Source organism: Ursus americanus, chromosome 10 (genome assembly GCF_024610735.1).
Source record: "Ursus americanus isolate L20-20 chromosome 10, mUrsAme1.1.p, whole genome shotgun sequence".
Classification (NCBI taxonomy): domain Eukaryota; kingdom Metazoa; phylum Chordata; class Mammalia; order Carnivora; family Ursidae; genus Ursus; species Ursus americanus.
The window spans coordinates 29,543,546-29,560,468 of record NC_142136.1 but is presented as its reverse complement, the minus strand read 5'-3'; the positions used below and the strand labels follow the sequence as shown (position 1 = coordinate 29,560,468).

The 16,923-nt window shown below is 37.2% G+C and overlaps 1 protein-coding gene across 13 annotated transcripts in view; it reads right to left on the bottom strand.

The window, feature by feature from the left end:
* Nucleotides 1-260: 260 nt before the first annotated feature.
* MYCBP2 (MYC binding protein 2) overlaps nt 261-16,923 on the bottom strand; it is a 253,255-nt gene continuing 236,592 nt past the window's right edge. For all 13 annotated transcript variants that reach the window (XM_087865059.1, XM_045810924.2, XM_045810925.2 and 10 more), the window contains 10 exons: nt 16,816-16,917; nt 15,875-16,003; nt 15,364-15,496; nt 14,089-14,192; nt 12,817-13,005; nt 11,915-12,022; nt 10,484-10,693; nt 7,694-7,801; nt 6,874-7,039; nt 261-1,085 (listed from right to left, as the gene is read on the bottom strand). In XM_087865059.1, coding sequence (XP_087721185.1) covers nt 970-1,085; nt 6,874-7,039; nt 7,694-7,801; nt 10,484-10,693; nt 11,915-12,022; nt 12,817-13,005; nt 14,089-14,192; nt 15,364-15,496; nt 15,875-16,003; nt 16,816-16,917 — 1,365 coding nt within the window. In that variant the 3' untranslated portion in view covers nt 261-969. The remainder of the gene's footprint in view (nt 1,086-6,873; nt 7,040-7,693; nt 7,802-10,483; nt 10,694-11,914; nt 12,023-12,816; nt 13,006-14,088; nt 14,193-15,363; nt 15,497-15,874; nt 16,004-16,815; nt 16,918-16,923) is intronic.

The following is a 16,923-nucleotide window of genomic DNA, read 5'->3' as shown; positions in this document are numbered from 1 at the left end:
ACTTCCATTTTGTTTTTCTTTTCTTTTTTTTTTTTTAAGATTATATTTATTTATTTGACGGAGAGAGAGACAACCAGTGAGAGGGACCACAAGCAGGGGGAGTGGGAGGAAGAAGCAGGCTCCCAGCGGAGGAGCCTGATGTGGGGCTCGATCCCAGGACTCTAGGATCACGCCCTGAGCCCAAGGCAGACGCTTAACGACTGAGCCACCCAGGCGCCCCGTCCATTTTGTTTCTGAAGCAATAGTTCACACAGTTGTCAGACTTTATCACTGTATAAAAATGTACAGTGGTTTATTGACATGTACATTCCAATATGTTTACAGCTGCAAGATAATGAGGCACACTCCGTATTGCACTTCATTAAAATTTCAGGCTCAACGTAACCTAGAAGTTTAAATGAAACTGCATTTGTAATTTAGTAATTCTTATACAGGACAAACATTGATATCTTTATATACAGTGTGATACTTATTACATTTATATGCCAGTCCTAACACAATTTTTTTTTTTAAATAACAGTCTAGGAAATAAACCAGAATATTCCTCTTTTCATCCCCACCCGTGATGCAATTATACAGGATTACAAAAAGGCAGTATACAATAAACAATGATTACTTTTTTTTGCTTGAAAGCCAGCATCATTCTTAGTCCATGGGCATGGCGATTCTTTTATATCAATTATCTATAAATGTTCAATGCTTCACAGGCCAATGACGGTAATGGCCACATGCAAACACCTCACAAGTTTGATGTCTTGGTTCAAAAGAAGATAAACCGAAAGAATGGGGAAACTTTCCATAGCAAGAATTATGTACATGGTATTTGGCATCCTTCTTGCACTGTGAATGGTTCATTTTCATGGATGTAAAAATGGTCCCGTCCTTATCCTGAGCAGAGTTTAAACTTTACCACATCCACTTGGGGGATGAAGGCAACTTCTTCTCTGTAGACAAAGGAATCCGAGTGTTCTAAAAAGTGTGAGCATTTCTGCACACTCCACAACCAAGAGCAAATTCTTCCCCAGTGGGTGGATGAACAACATGGAGTGGACATTCAGTTCCTTCTAACTGTTTGCCTTTGGGACCTGTATAAATTTTGAAGGAGGCAAAAGAATATAATTAAAAAAAATACATATATACAAACCTAATATAAACCACCAATAAGTTATTCAAAAGAAGTAATATGGCTATGGTTACACAAATATAAAATTTAAAAATTATTTTTCTTCTAACTACAAAAGTAAAAACGTTCACCACAAAAAATTCAACACACCAGGTATATATAGCAGAGAAGGGACAGACTCCCTTACCTACAACATCCTGCCTAGAAATAACCCCTATGAGCTATAGATCTTATTCAATTCATGAATGAGTGAGATACATCATCTTAAGAATTTTTTATGTTTTTTAAGTGAAGTATAGTGGACACACAATGCTACGTCAGTTTTAGGAGTATAACATAATGATTCCACAGAATCTATACATGATGCTATGCTCACAAGTGTAGCTACCATGTGTCACCATACAAAGCTATTCTAATACCACTGACTGTATTTTCTATACTGTGCCTTTCACCCCCATGACTTATTCATTCTATAACTAGAACCCTGTACCTCCCACTCCCCCTTTACCCACTTTGTGCCCCCCATCCTGGAACTATCAGTTCTCTGTCTTTATGGGTCTGTTTCTGCTTTTTTGTTTTTTAGATTCCACATGTAAGTGAAATCATATAGTATTTGTCTTTCTCTGACTTATTTCACTTAGCATAATACCTTCTAGGCCCATCCATGTTATCACAAATGGCAAGACCTCATTCTTTTTTATGGCTGCATAACATTCCAGTGTGCGTGTGTGTGTGTGTGTGTGTGTGTGTGTGTGTATACACCACATCTTTATTCATTTATCTACTGATGGACACTTGGGTTGCTTCCATATCCTGGCTATTATTAAATAATGCTACAGTAAACACAGGGGTGCATATATCTTTTTGAATTAATGTTTTCATTTTCTTTGGGTAAATACTGGATCATACGGTATTTCTATTTTATTTATTTAAGTAGGCTCCATGCTCAGCATGGAGTCCAACATGGGGCTTGAACTCATACCCAGAGATCAAGAGTCAGAGGTTTAGCTGACTGAGCCACCCATGGGCCCCTAGTATTTCTGTTTTTAACTCTTTGAGGAAACCTCCCTACTGTTTTCCACAGTGGCTGCACTAGTTTGCATTCCCACCAACAGTGTACGAATGTTCCTTTTAGTTCACACCCTTGCCAATGTTTGTTACTTCTTGTCTTTTTGATTCTAGCCTCCTGCCTGGTGTGGCTAGAACCCCTCACTGTGGTTCTGACCGGCGTCTCCCTGACGATGAGTGATGCTGAGCATCAGTACAGCATTCCACAGCCAGAGCGATGAACAAAATGGGCATGGGAATCCATCAGGATGAGAGAACAGGGAAACTTTTGTATAGAATGTTTTTCTCCAAGTAAGATCAAATTTAAGTGTAAATAAGCCATGTTATCCTTCTGCCTTCTCTGAAGAAAAAGCAAACACTGATGAATGGGAAGACTGACTATTAAGGACTGTTATTTTTAAAAGTATCTCAGGGGAGATTAGTAGAAAAATGAAAATTGGCTTAAATATATGAATGGTAAAATAATATAAAATTTAACAATCTGGAAGAAGCACTTTGGGGAAGATATAAACTTAATAACTAAATAGATGAGGCTTAAAAATGGACATTGAGGACACGTGATGTAATGGTGTAATAAGACTGATGAATCACTGACCTCTACCTCTGAAACTAATAATACATTATATGTTAATTAATCGAATTTAAATAAAAAATAGAAAATAAAAAAATAAGAATAAAGAAATGTATAAAAACCTATACTTTTCTATTTAAAAAAAGACATGTTATGTTAATGTGCTTCATGTCATGTGTTTCACATCATTTAAAAAGGATTTTTAGCTCCTTTATAAATGAGGAGGTTTACTGTGTAGGGAATACTGGCTGGGCTTATAATTGAATGCAGAGGAAGCGATAAAAGTATGCACTGGTTTCCTACAGCTAGTAACCAAAACAATAAGTGTAAATTTTGACTCTGTTTAAGAGAAAAATATGAGATTGGATGGAATGAGCTTCTCCAGATCAATGGGGAATGAGATCTTATTTATCTCTTCTAGGTTTAAAAACTTCCGTGATGTAAAAATAGGAAAACAGGAGGGGAAAAAGGCTAGTGTTTATGAAGCTCTTAACCTGGCACAGTACATATACTCAGTAAAGGTTAGTTATTACTACTACTGAACAACACCACACTGTGGCCTCGTGTAAAGGAATAAAAATTAAGCTCCACAGAAGCCGAAGGCCAAGGCATGAGGGTAATATCAAACTGAGGACCGATCGTCTCGGAGGGCGCTGGTTTCAGCTAGCGGACACAAGAGCAGCAGCTAAAACCTAGACAGGTAATTATTCCAGTTATAAATTATAACGTATATCAGCACCTCCCACCCCAAATCACACTGCACACTGGCAGTCCTCCTTCCCCCTGCTGGGTGGGGAAGTTGTCATGAGGGGGGACACGCAACGGCAGATCTAACTGAAGTGCATGACACCATCGACGATGGCTCCTGCAAACTGCAATCCTTTTTATTTTCTGGGAGAAAACAAAGGGTCATTTATTCAACAAATATTTATTTAGTGCCTAATGTGTGAATGGTGTTACATCAGGTGCTTGGGATGTAAAAATGAATAGTACATGGCCCCTATCTTCAAGGAGCTCATAATCTAATCACGATGGTGAAAAATGACAATGGTAAAAGTAAAAACAAAAGAAAACACACCAGCAGATATTTGTGTGCTTACTGCTGAGGCACCGTACTAGTATATCAACTCAATCTTCTACCAGCCAGAGGCAGAAACTATCGTCCCCACTTTGCAGCTAAAAAAACTGAGGCCAAGTTACCTTAATCTTTCTTGATTCTTAGGTCCCTCATCTTTAAAATAGGCACAGCAATATTTAACTCATAGGGAGCTGTGAAGGTTAAGTATCCTGGCACAAAAAACGTAGTCAGTAAATATTTTAGAAAGTAATAGAGGAATTATCTACTTTAATTTCTCAATCTGGACTCTTGTCCTCATCCATATATTAAAAATTGGAATTAATGGGTTGACAGTGGTTACAGAATCAATCCTTCTGTCCTTCTAAGTGAAATGCATGGCCTTCTTTCCTGCTGAATTCACTGTGGGGTCTGCTTTAATTCCATTCCAGTTCTCTAAAGGAATGGATGAATTAGAGGAATCCAAGAGGCTGGGAGAGCATGCCTTGGCCTGAGCATTATGATCTCAGACCAGCTACTGAACCTCTCGAGGCCTTAACTTTCCTTCTAAAGGTGGGATAACACCATCTACCTTATAGGTTGTAAAAACTACGTAAGAAAATACATGTGAGGGATGCCTGGGTGGTTCAGTTGGTTAAGCGTCTACCTTTGGCTCAGGTCATGATCCCAGAGTCCTGGGATCAAGTCCCGCATCCGGCTCCTTGCTCGTCTGGGAGCCTGCTTCTCCCTCTGCCTGCTGCTCCCCCTGCTTGTGCATGCGCTAACCTGCGCTCTCCCTCTCTCATAAATAAATAAATAAATAAATAAATAAATAAATAAATAAATAAATAAAGTCTTGAAAGAGAGACAGAGAAAGAGAGACAGAGAAAGAAAGAAAAGAGAAAGAAAGAAAGAAAGAAAGAAAGAAAGAAAGAAAGAAAGAAAAAGAAAGAAAGAAAAAGAAAAAGAGAGAAAAGAAAGAAAGTAAAGAAACGAAGAAGAGAAAAGAAGGAATATACATGTGAAAATGCCCAGGACTGATGTCCGTTCCTTCCTTCTGCCATCTCTCTAAATCCTTTCCTGCCTCATTCCTCTGGTTCGCAGCTGTTTCCAGGGTGAGGTCCCTGTGCTGGCTGACCTGGGTGACCCTGTGAATGTGTAAGGGGAGTCCTTGCCTTGGCCAGAACCTCTCAGTGATGATCCCACCCCTGTGTTCTCCACCATACCGGTCTTATTGCTAGCTAATCTCCTGATTACTTTTAGTGTTTTGTTGTTTTGTCTTTGTTTCCAAACACAGAAGAAGCTTTCTTCCATTAAGTAAAATGTGGATTTTCCCTGATGACATTGCTCGCCTCTAAACTTTCTCAACTAGAAGCTGCTGATCTCTTGAGTTCCTCGGTGTCACAAGGCCAGGAAGCAAGACTGACTCTTCTGGTTCCCATTTACTTCCAGACCACTGACTTATCACTTTCATTCAGTAACCACCGTCCCCCCACCCCACCTTGAAGCCACCCTGATCCAAATGCTGCCCCCATTTCACTCCCTTCACCTGCTCACCTCCAGCTCAGCACCCTCCTCCTGCTATTAGGTTTCACATCTTTATTCTGGCCATTATCTTAAATACTTAGCCTCAATTATTCTGATCTTGCTTCTTTCAAAGTCTATTACATCTACTTAAAAAAAAAAAAGTTTCTAGGGGGGAACAGGTTACAATTTCTTTTTGACACGAACAAATAGAAGCAGCCATACTAAAAACAAAACAAAACAAAAAAACCCTACTTACTCTCTTTCTGGATAATTTATTTCTCATGGTTTAAAAATCAAAATGTTAAAAAAAATTGTATACAGTAAGTCACCTTTCCCCCATCTCTTACCCATCTTCCTGGTTTTTCCCAATAGTTAATTTTATTAATTTCTAGTGTATTGTTCCAGTATTTTTTAAATGCACATACAAATATGAGTACATATTTTCATTCCCCCTTTCTTACAAGACCACATACCATATACCCTTTTTATAACTTCATTTTTCATGTAACAGTCTCCTCTACATCTTTCTAGATCAGTACGCAGAAACTTCGCCCTCATCATTTTCTTTTTTGATGGTGCGTAGTACTTAGTGTTTAACCACCCTCCTACTGGGTACTTGGATTGTTTACAGATTTTTATTATTACAAGTAATATCCTTGCACATTTGCCTTTTTTATTTACTTCACATATGTAGGTATATTCCCAGAAGTGGGACTGTTGATGTGTCTGTAATTTTGAGAGGCAACCCTCAAATGGCTTTTTCTATAGAGTTCTAGCATCTGCACTCTGATAAGCAGTGGATGGGAGTGTGTTTCCCAGCTTTAACAAAATTGTATATTGTGCTCTAAGTACTTTTGTATGTATTTTCACCAATTTCAGATATATCTCATGTAAAATTCTCTTCTATGGTCACGTTTACCTCACCTTCCACTTCTCTCCCTTCCCACCTCACTGGGACCACCAGCCTCCTGATCTCTTCCAATCTTTTCAGTTTCTTTTTGGTTTCATATTCTTATTGTTCTCAGCCTGACCTCCATACATAATCATTTCTCCCATATTCTTGGTGGCTTAACTCCTTGGCTTTCTGATGTTCACTACACTGCCAATTCCCAGCCATTCTAGATCAAATCACTTGTCCATTTTATGGCACTGGTTCCAGGCTTCTCAAAAAAAACAAAAAACAAAAAACAAAAAAAAACACAAAAATCCTTTAAAATGGTTCTATTATCAATTCGTAACTTCAAACTTCACATGGCCCTTTAGTGCCAAACAGTGATTCTTTTACTGATCTTTAGCTAACTTCCTTCTCTTTCCCCAGGCAACTATCTCCATTACAACTCCTGACCCCTCATCACCATGATGATCTTTCTACTTCACTCAGAATGTCAGAAGCTTACAGGGGCCAAGAAATTCCCTCTGATTCTTAGGCTAGTTTGAACTGGGGTTCTGCCACTTGGAACAGAGTTATCATGTGATCATTAAACTAGAAAGTATATACATCACAATCGTTTAAAAATATTAAAAGCATACCTGCAGGACAGTGTGGTAGTTCTTCCTTGGGAATGCTAGTCATTCTCTGAAAATCATCATGACAAGCATTACAAAAATGTGTTGTTCCAAAACAGAAAAAGACAGCCACTGAACAGCAGTAGCGACATTTATATTCCAAAAAGTCTGTGCCATGTTTTGGACACATCTATAGCAAAAGAAAATACATAGACACAAGATTACAGCAAGTCTATTTCAATTACACTTAAGATAGTCATATACATACAGCTCAGTGATTCCTATTTTGCAAGTACACATAGCTCTCAAAACTGACTGAAAAACTGATGATAGATACATTAAAAAATTAATGAATAAGTGTGTGGCTTTACCCAAAGGGTCTGGAGAAAGCCCCAAATTCTCATCTCAGATCCATCAGAACCAATCTAATTTAATAAATAAGACACTTAATTTCCTAGTGAATTGTTCCTGGTCAGCCAAATCGAATAGTTAGTATTTCATCTACCTCTCAGTCTCACAGCTGTACTGTACTGTGAAGATTTCACTGGAGTCAGGTAAACCTAAAAGTATGGCTGCAGGTTTAAGAAAATGAAATAAGTAAATTTATTACTTGTTGAAATGTGACCATTTCATGGAGGACAAAATTATAAAATGCAAATACCATCCAAGAGAATAATATCTATGAATTAATTTGGAAAATTATACACTGCCATATAAACATCAGAAAACACTGGGCAAAAAACCTGCTATACTATTCCCACTACATTAGTTGTATTATTATTTTTGAAAAAAATAGAGGTTTAACATTTCTAAACTGTTCTTTCTAATAAAATGTTCTGCCCACCTGAGCCCGGGACACATCAGAACAGGCACCACAAATGAGCTCTCTGGGATCATAATCATCCCCTTGTCCAGCCTCAGCATCGCAGCGAGCTTCACCACCAAAATACGCCTATGCAGAGAACACAATTAGATTACAGCAGGAAAAAAGAAAACCTTGCTGCGGGAGATACAGTATGAGCATAATGAAACCAAGATCAAGAGGTCTTAGAAAATACTATTATCTATGAGACACTCCCTTGCAATGCCAAGTAGATGCCTATATGGGTGGATCAGGGTATGAAATAAATCTGCTTTAATTCTGGAATAAACTCATGCTTACAGTAGGAAGTTCAAACACTGTACTGTCAAAGCAAAATAACGAAAGAATGTATAATATTCCAAATAAATATCAAGAATAAGATATTAAGTAATCATGAGAAACTGCCTTTTCAGGGCAAAGTTTGTGTAATTTTTCTCATTTTGCAGTATTAAATGTTTCCTTGTACTGCTTTGATCAATATGCTTAAGAAATGGCCATATTTTAGTACTGTAGTACAAAAAAATATGCCTAAAATAAATATTAGTACACAATTAGAATCCTGGGGCTAATAGGACAGAAAAAAATCAATTTTAATCATACAAACATTTTTAAAAAGGAAAGGGACGGGGTGCCTGGCTGGCTTAGTCAGTAGAGCATACGACTCTTAATCTTGGGGTTGTGAGTTCAAGCCCCATTTTGGTCATAGAGATTACTTAAAAAAAAAAAAGAAGAAAGGAAAGGGAAATTTGGTAATTCCTCAGAAGACTGCTCTACTCATAAAGCTACATTGTGTGCAGGAACGTAGCAGTATCCAATACACACACTTGAATAAATGAAATTATCTTGGTGGATGGTTTATCTGTATTTGCTCTGGACACAAAATAAATGAGGCCAATTATAATTGGGGTAAACTGCATGTACAACATGTCCCACAGCCAAAAAGCTATGTCCATACTTGAGGATGAACAAGGTAAGTCAATATAAATCTAGTATCTATACCAGAAAAACAGGTCAAGAGACAGGCTCCATGGATACAGAGGTTATAAATGGGTGTCGACCAGCTAAATCTGGCCTCAGAAGTATTTCATTTGTCCTGAGGTCTACTGTTTATTCCAGCTGTTTCACTTTTCTAGATTCCCTGCCTGGCTTCCTACACATTGGGCTGTCATCCCTATGATAACACAATATTCGCATATGATGTTTCGCACATTAAACACACAGAAATAATATTTTGTTATTTGTAACAAGTTTCACAAATATACACTATTAGTCTTGCCCTGAACGTACATATGTTTATCTGCCTTTCTGCTTATCATCTACCTATTTAGGCTTCCATTCATTAGCTGTATTTTCTTTGAGTTACATTGGGAGACCACGCACATTTCATTTACAGATTCCTTCACTCATTTATTCATTCTCCAATTAACTTAATGTCTAATAAGTGCCAAGGACTGGAGAAAGAGAAATGAAGAAACACTGTCTTTGTTCTCATGGAACTTATCAAGTGGTACAGAGACAAGTGAATCAGTAATCATAATGCAAAACACAGAGTGCTACAAAGAAGTTATGTAAGATATCAAAATCATGTGGTGGGGGAGCTGAAGTGTGGAGTGGAACTACTTTACAGAGGAGGTGAAACAGAAGTGTGATTAGACAGGTCTGGCTATGCATATGAGCATGTCAGTTTGGGTGGGTGTCAGGTCAGAGTAAAATGCAGAGGAGGAGTAGGGAAGAGCATTCCACTTAGAGGAACAGCCTGTGCAATGGCACGGAGGAGTCATTGAATGAGCAAACATGGCCGAGTTTGGGAAATTGTAAGCTGTTCGGTATTTTGTAGCATGGGGTGCAAACAGTAACATATTGGGAAATGAGACTGGAGATATGGATGGGGCTACATAGGATCATAAGCAGAAAAATGACACGTCAGATCTGAGGTTGAGAAATAATAATCTACTAGTAGCGATGAAAGTGTAAAGGATGGAATGGAGGAAGGGCTAGGGGCTCCACAAAAGGGGCTCAGTAAGAAGGCTACTATAATTAGCAAAGAAAATGTTAGTCTTGCTGAAGATGAAACAGAGAAAAAGAACTACTTACAGACAAAATTGACAAGACTTTGTAAATAAAGACTGGAGAACGAGAGAGTCAAAGTCGATGATTATTAATACTCCTCATGAGGACTTTGAAGTATGTCTGAGAAATTCAAATGTCTAGTAACTAGTTAAATATTTGTATCTAAATCTCCAGAATTTTGGAAGGTCAGAATGGTACAGATGTTTGGCAAAGACATGGATATATAGGAGCTCAGCAAAGGTAAGGAGGTTATTATTAGGCACAAATACAGTGCTGAGAAATGAAATATGTAAGGAGGAGGTGAATGAAAAGGAACCCTATAAAGGATTTAAAAGACAACCAGAAAGAAAGGATATCAAGAGTGCTGTCCTGGAAGCCAAGGAATTTTAATGAGGAAATGGCGAAAAGAGTCAAGTAGGAGACGTTTATTTAAGAACCAACTGGATTTGGTAAACAGATTACTGATGTGAAGTAGCTTGTGTACAGAAATATAACATGCTTTGTAAACAGTCTGTATAGGTTAAAAAAAAAATCCCAAAACAAATTAAATAAAAAAAATTTAACTTCAAATGTAGTAGCAAGCTTTCTGATTTTTAACTTCAGACTTAAGACGTAAGAATTAGATATCATTATACAATTCAATTCTTAATCACATAGGTAATCTCTAGTTCTTAAAAATTCCTAGTACAATTTATAGCATACCTTTCTGCATTTGTAGCAGACATAATATGCATATCTATTCATGGCATAGCCAGCTGGGTCATTATAAAATCTCACACCAGGAGTTGTGATAGCTTCACTCTTATGCAGACCTTCATATTCCAATCTCATTAAGGCTTTTCTTCTGACATCCTCATAGAGCTCTTTTATTGGATCAAGCAGGTCTTTTAATACTGTATGATTTATTTTGTTCTGAAATTTAAAAAATGAACATTCTTTAACAGCATCATTTATCTATGAATTCAACAAATACTTAAGTGCGCACCTAAGAAGCAAGCACTGTGCCAGGAGATAACCAGAGAGTGAACATTTTCTATATAAAATGCCATTTAGAAATAATCCTGTAAAATCCTCACAAGCCCACATTTTTCCAAGATCACGGACAACAGGGGCAGGGACATAAAGCATAAAAATTCTGTTCTATTAGCTTCACATTTCCTGAGTCTGAAATGTATCTCCGGCTGCCTTAGCTTTTCTGGGAATAAAAGGTTGCCTTGCGGCCACACATAAGACATACTCCCTGTGTGTGTGTTCTGGTTCCTTGGGGGAAGGGCAGAATACCAGGTGACAGAAATGAGGAGGTAGTATTTTCTACATCATCTTCATATATCATTTCCTAAATGTGACCTTTGTGGCACCATATGAGAAGAGAGGGCAAATTACTACAATCTTTTTGATTGTTCCTCAGTCTAACCAAGCAATAATTGTGCTAAGTCTTTCCATGTTATACCCTTTATACCAGGCTGCACATCTGAATAGGAAGAACTTAATAGAACAAAAAGGAATGAAGAATGAATAGAGAAGGCATTGTCAGTCACATTCTTAAACAAAGGTTTTTTTTTTTTTTTAAATTAATCATCACTGGCTTGCCAAAACAAGTTGCTACTTTGCTTACTATCTTTAAAGAGATGTGGCAAAATGTCAATAATTTTCTCCTTATTTTACCTAAGATTCTAAAAGAATCTTGGTTTTCAGGCTTCATCTTTAATGAAGATGAAAACCCAAACTTTATCCTTAATGGCAGGTATCAGAGCCTACAAGCACCACAGGCTCATTCATTTTGGTGGTCACCCACTGTCATATCACGCAATCTGAGCTCTGAAGGGTCTGAAAGTGGTGACAAACACCCTTTAACGCATGATGATGTCTAAATGAATTTTCTGATGCGATATGTTTAATTCCACTTAACCAGCTTTTAATTGACACTTACTATTTTGAAATGCATTATAACAAATAAAGGGATCTTATAATATCCTCTGGCATCACCTGGATGAAAAGAGCAGAAACTGATGGGAGCTGGTGGTAAAAAGTACACTGGGAAGGACACCAAGAGATATGGACACATTTATTCTGAAAGATGAAGATAAAGATGAAAATACATAGAAAGTAGATAATTTCTGGTTCTCTCCATACCTTGCAAATGGGACAAGATATAAATCCAAATGTTATCCTCGGACCAAGCCATCTGTTTTCCAGAACTCGTCGGCAGCACTGCAAGTGGAATACGTGACTACAGTCCAGCTTAAATTAAAAAAAAAAAAAGAGGGATATAAGCAAATGTGATAAACACTTGAATAACTGGCAGATTATTCAATGAAGGTGCTAAGTAAAGCAGATAAGAGAAAAATCAAGCTTAGGACAAGGAAATTTCAGCACTTCTCTGTTATTCATGAAATATTATTAACTAGGTCTTTAGCTTCTTCCAAATTTATTGCCACTTGCATATTAACGCCACCTTATAAAGAGTCAGTCAGGTTAGGGAGCAATTTAAAACTACTCCCTTTTGTATCTCATAGAAAGAAGAACTACTGATGTAAGAGTTAAGCTTTATTTTTGAAGAATATTCACTTATCTTAGGATCATAAGAACTGAAAATATAAACAAGCGGTCAAATTAAAAAAAATATTTAGCAAATAGTAACTTCAATGATATCACTGATATTCTAGACGTAGGCATACACGTTTCGTATAGAGGTGTGTACACGATGTATACAGCAGTTACATAGTGCCACCATTCTGGGTTTTGGAAATTGAGAAGAGAGCAGTTACTAGATAACTATTTTTTCCTCCCTTATGAACACTGTATACATGCTCCTGGTTATACAGGCTCCCACTAATGACAAATAAAAGCTGAGCACACAAAATGGAAACAACATAACGAGATGGAATTTGCTCTTCAACAAACTGGGAGATGATACCAGGGGCACATCTTCTCCCGATGTGTAGAAAGTTCAGGGATCTGTTTACTTAGCAGATATATTTCTATTTCCCATGTTAAATTCCAGACACGTCTAATACTTTACGAGCTGAGACAACCTGAATGGCCGGTGCTGCGGAGAGCGCCTCGGTGAAGCAGATCATGCACATGTCATCGGCGTCCTGCTTCAGCGTCGTGGCACTTTTGTCACAGCCGTGTAGACATGGCAGGCAGTGCTCTTCATTCTTGACACCTCCACATGGATGGCCACAGGGATGTGTCTTACTACAGGCTATCTTAGCATACTCCTATTAAAGATAAATTATAATGGCATACAAAATATCAAAAAAGGCACACAGCCCAGGAATTATATCCATTATATAAATTTTCTAAGATATTTCCCACAGGAAATACACATTAAGGCTATACTACATAACAATAAAATTATTTTTATTCTTTTTTTCCTTTTAAAGATTTTACATATATATTTGTGAGAGAGAGAAAGAGAGAGAGAGCACAAGCAGGGAGAGCAGCAGGCAGAGGGAGAAGCAGACTCCCTGCTGAGCAAGGAGCCCGATATGACGCGGGACTTGATCGCAGGACCCTGGGATCATGACCTGAGCTGAAGGCAGACGCTTGACCGACTAAGCCACCCAGGTGCCCCTATTTTTACTCTTTACTTAAATATAACTTCAGGATTATTAGCAAACTTTTTTAGTGTGTAATTTTTTAAATTTTAATTTAAAATTTTTCAGTGTGTAATTTTTCTTTTAATGTGATTTTAAAAAATTTCACTTCACATAAAGGGAATGCTGATAAAAAGTGAAATATAATTTTAATCTATTTATTTATTTTTGTGCATAGTCATGAAGCAAAAAATTTCTGGATATATAATCTCCCAATCACCACCTATCCCCTCATTAAAATGGGTATAAAAAACAGAGGTATCTTTCACTAGCTGGGCCCTATCAGTTCTTGTTAACTGAACTGAGGAACTGAAAATATTTGGATGGCATGAAATATGTGTACAGATGTTCAGGACTGAAGAACTCTCAAAAACTGGAAGTTGATTATAGGAAAATAAGTGAATAAAGTAATAAAGTAATAAATAAATGCAGTCCATAGATTTTTACCTGTTTCTAGCACAAAAGCAAGCATTAAATATCTATTATGGTGGTAGCTGATAAACATACACTGTGTGTTTGGGTTTGAGAAACTATTCTGATCCACTCTCCAGCTCTGATAAAGCATTAGCTCTTGACATGGGGAATATATTAATTTAGAAAACTGAAGTGATGCCGAGCTCTCTTATTTATACGAAGTGTATGTGTCACAAGGGAATATATGCTATTCCTTCCTGGGATAGCCTGACTGTCTAACCATATACTCACCTGGCAGTCGGCATCAGAACAAACACTGCCGACAGCAGATAACTCTGTCCCACTCCTGGAACCACAGAAGCGGCATGCTTCTGAGCTACTTGTGGTGGGCTTGCCTAGGTTCAAGCAGAAAAAGAAAAATCTTCCTTAAGAATATATTTTCTACATATTTTAATATAACTAATAAAAAAAAAAACCAACAACTGGAAAATCAGGTTTGTATCAGTTGCTATCACTGGGAAATCAGCCTGGCAGTTTTACAGTGGAAGTATTGTAAGCTAATTATGAAGTAACTAATCACAAAAAAAGGGACAAGAAACTAAAGACCTTATCTGAAGCCAAACAGATAGTAGGTTGAGCAGATATGGCAAATCCTCAGCTCCAAAAGCATAGTTCCAAACAAAATATCATAATCAAAATTAAATAAGAATACACAGAAGAAAGATAAACCTTTAAGAATTTTTATAACGACAAAATTACAAGGCATAAAAGAAAACCTACTGTTAGAAAATATGACACTTGAAAAACAGAATTCCCATCCAAGGCACTAGCATTGACAGGGCAATATGAAAAGGAAATTAAATGTTTGAAACAGTCAAAAACAACACAACCCATAAAACAAGAAGAGAACAACAGGAAAAGAACAGGAAGATATGAAAAATGTAGACCAAGCTCATTTTAAAAACACAGATAAAAAATTCTAAATATAAGAGTAATACACGGAATTCAGCAATATTTACAAGAAAAACAGATTTTTAAAAAGGATAGCTGAATTCATGAATACAAGGATGGTTCAATATTAGAACATTTATGAATGTAATATATGACCCTGATAGATTATAGGAGAAAAAAATCATGAGAAAAAAAGACCATGCTCTTGTAGCATGAAAAATTACTCCCATGTAGTTAAATTTTTTCAGATATGCATTCAACTCCAACATCACAAATTTGTGTTAGTCAGACAAATGGCAGACTACAGAGGCACTGAAAATTAAGGATTTGTAAGATTCCATGTAAATTTAAGCTTAGAATATAACCAGACTTACTTTAGAAAAAAAATCAAAAATGGAAAACCATGTGTTTTGGAGATAAAATTACTTGCTCAAGGGAACACAGCTAGTGAGTGACAAACCAGGTTTCCTGACTTGTAGTCTAATGCCCTCTCTACGACAGGACGTTGTCCCATACATATAATACAGACAGTGATCAATAATGTCATGGTTATCAGAATACACTCAAAATAATCCACATTAAGTAGTTCACAGTAAGTAAATCCTCCTCTGCTACCTGTGTGTTCTCGGAATTCCACCATTGCCTTCATTGTTTTAGAATCCGCTAGTGCCATCAACCAGAACAATTTGGTTCTACCACAACCTTCGTGAAGGTCAACCTTGATAGCTTCTTCTTCTTCTTTGAAGACCTATTGTTTCATTAAAGAAAAGGGAAAAATATTTTATTTTTCATTCTGAAGGAGGAAGTATAAAATTTAATTACTCAATAACGATAATAGTTTTTATTTACTAAGCACTCTAAGAAGTTTCGGACATTTCCAATCTTGTCCTGAATCTTGACAATGGCCCTGTTTTTATAAATGTGGAAACTAAGCCTCAGAGAGGTTGGCCGACTGCCTTGATTTACACAGCGGTAAGTGAGGCAGCTGGGAACTCCACTGAGGCTCTGATTGCAAAGTCCCTTTCTTCCCATCACAGCAAGCCTCCTTCCCCCATTCATTTCAAAATTTACTGAATGTATCCTATGCCTCAGATACTGCTCCGCCCGTACAGACAGAAGCCGTCACCTGTCTTTGATGAGTCTTGGTTCGCCGATGAAGATGAAGGAATCTGTCACAGTCAGTGCACAGATTTCCACATACGTTGCATAAAATGATGGCTGCAGTTTCCCCATCGTCATGGTTGTCACACATAGGCTGAAACAAGGCATTCCCACGTCATGTTACATTTACAAGAACGTCGCAGACGCTCATACAAATGGAATGTAATTTATTCACAACAATAATGTTATGGTTCTGAAGTCTATTAGGAATTTAGAATCTGAACATTAAACAGAATTATGGCAAGTGTACTTAAGTACAAAAACCCCTCAAAACCCCTAATTCAATAATTAATGTGCTGAGCAGGTTCAATGATTAATAAAATAAACATGTATACTTTGATTAATGACTTAAGAAACTTTCTTAAGTTCAAACTTTCTGTATGCTATGTTCAAACATTCTGTATACTAAATGTATAAATGATTCATTTTGAAACTTGAACATTAGTGAGAAAATGTTGAAAGGGCCTTTCTAAAGTCTTCCCTTCCAGTGCACCTAGGGATACCTATAAAACCTACTTTAAGTACTGTGTATCAGTGAATAAATGGCATGTGGTGGTGCCTCTCTTACTGCTTTATTTCCTTTCTACCGTAAGACTGATAACATTTAGAGCAAAATCTAGATATACAATGAGAGTGTGGCTAAAAACACATTTTAATATGATGTAAACATGACTCAGAGAAGAAGGGGAAAGCTCTTTTATATAATTAAAGCCCCTAACAAACTATGAAGGGGGACCCTAAGTGAAACAGACTTGTGAGATGACCGTGAGCAATGTAACACAATTTTCTGCTAATTGTGGAATTTTGGCTTGCAGATCTTTTTTTTTTTTTTTTTTTTAATGCTAAGCTAGAGCTTACTTATAAAGAAAAACAAGATACATTTTTATAAAGCGATTCTGGTCTTACCATTTGTTTTTGCTGTCCATCCTTTCCCATCCATCTCCCCGAAGACAGACGATCTACATGGTCCTGATCCAGCACGCACAGTGAAGCTAGAGCAAGCCAGAGCTGTTA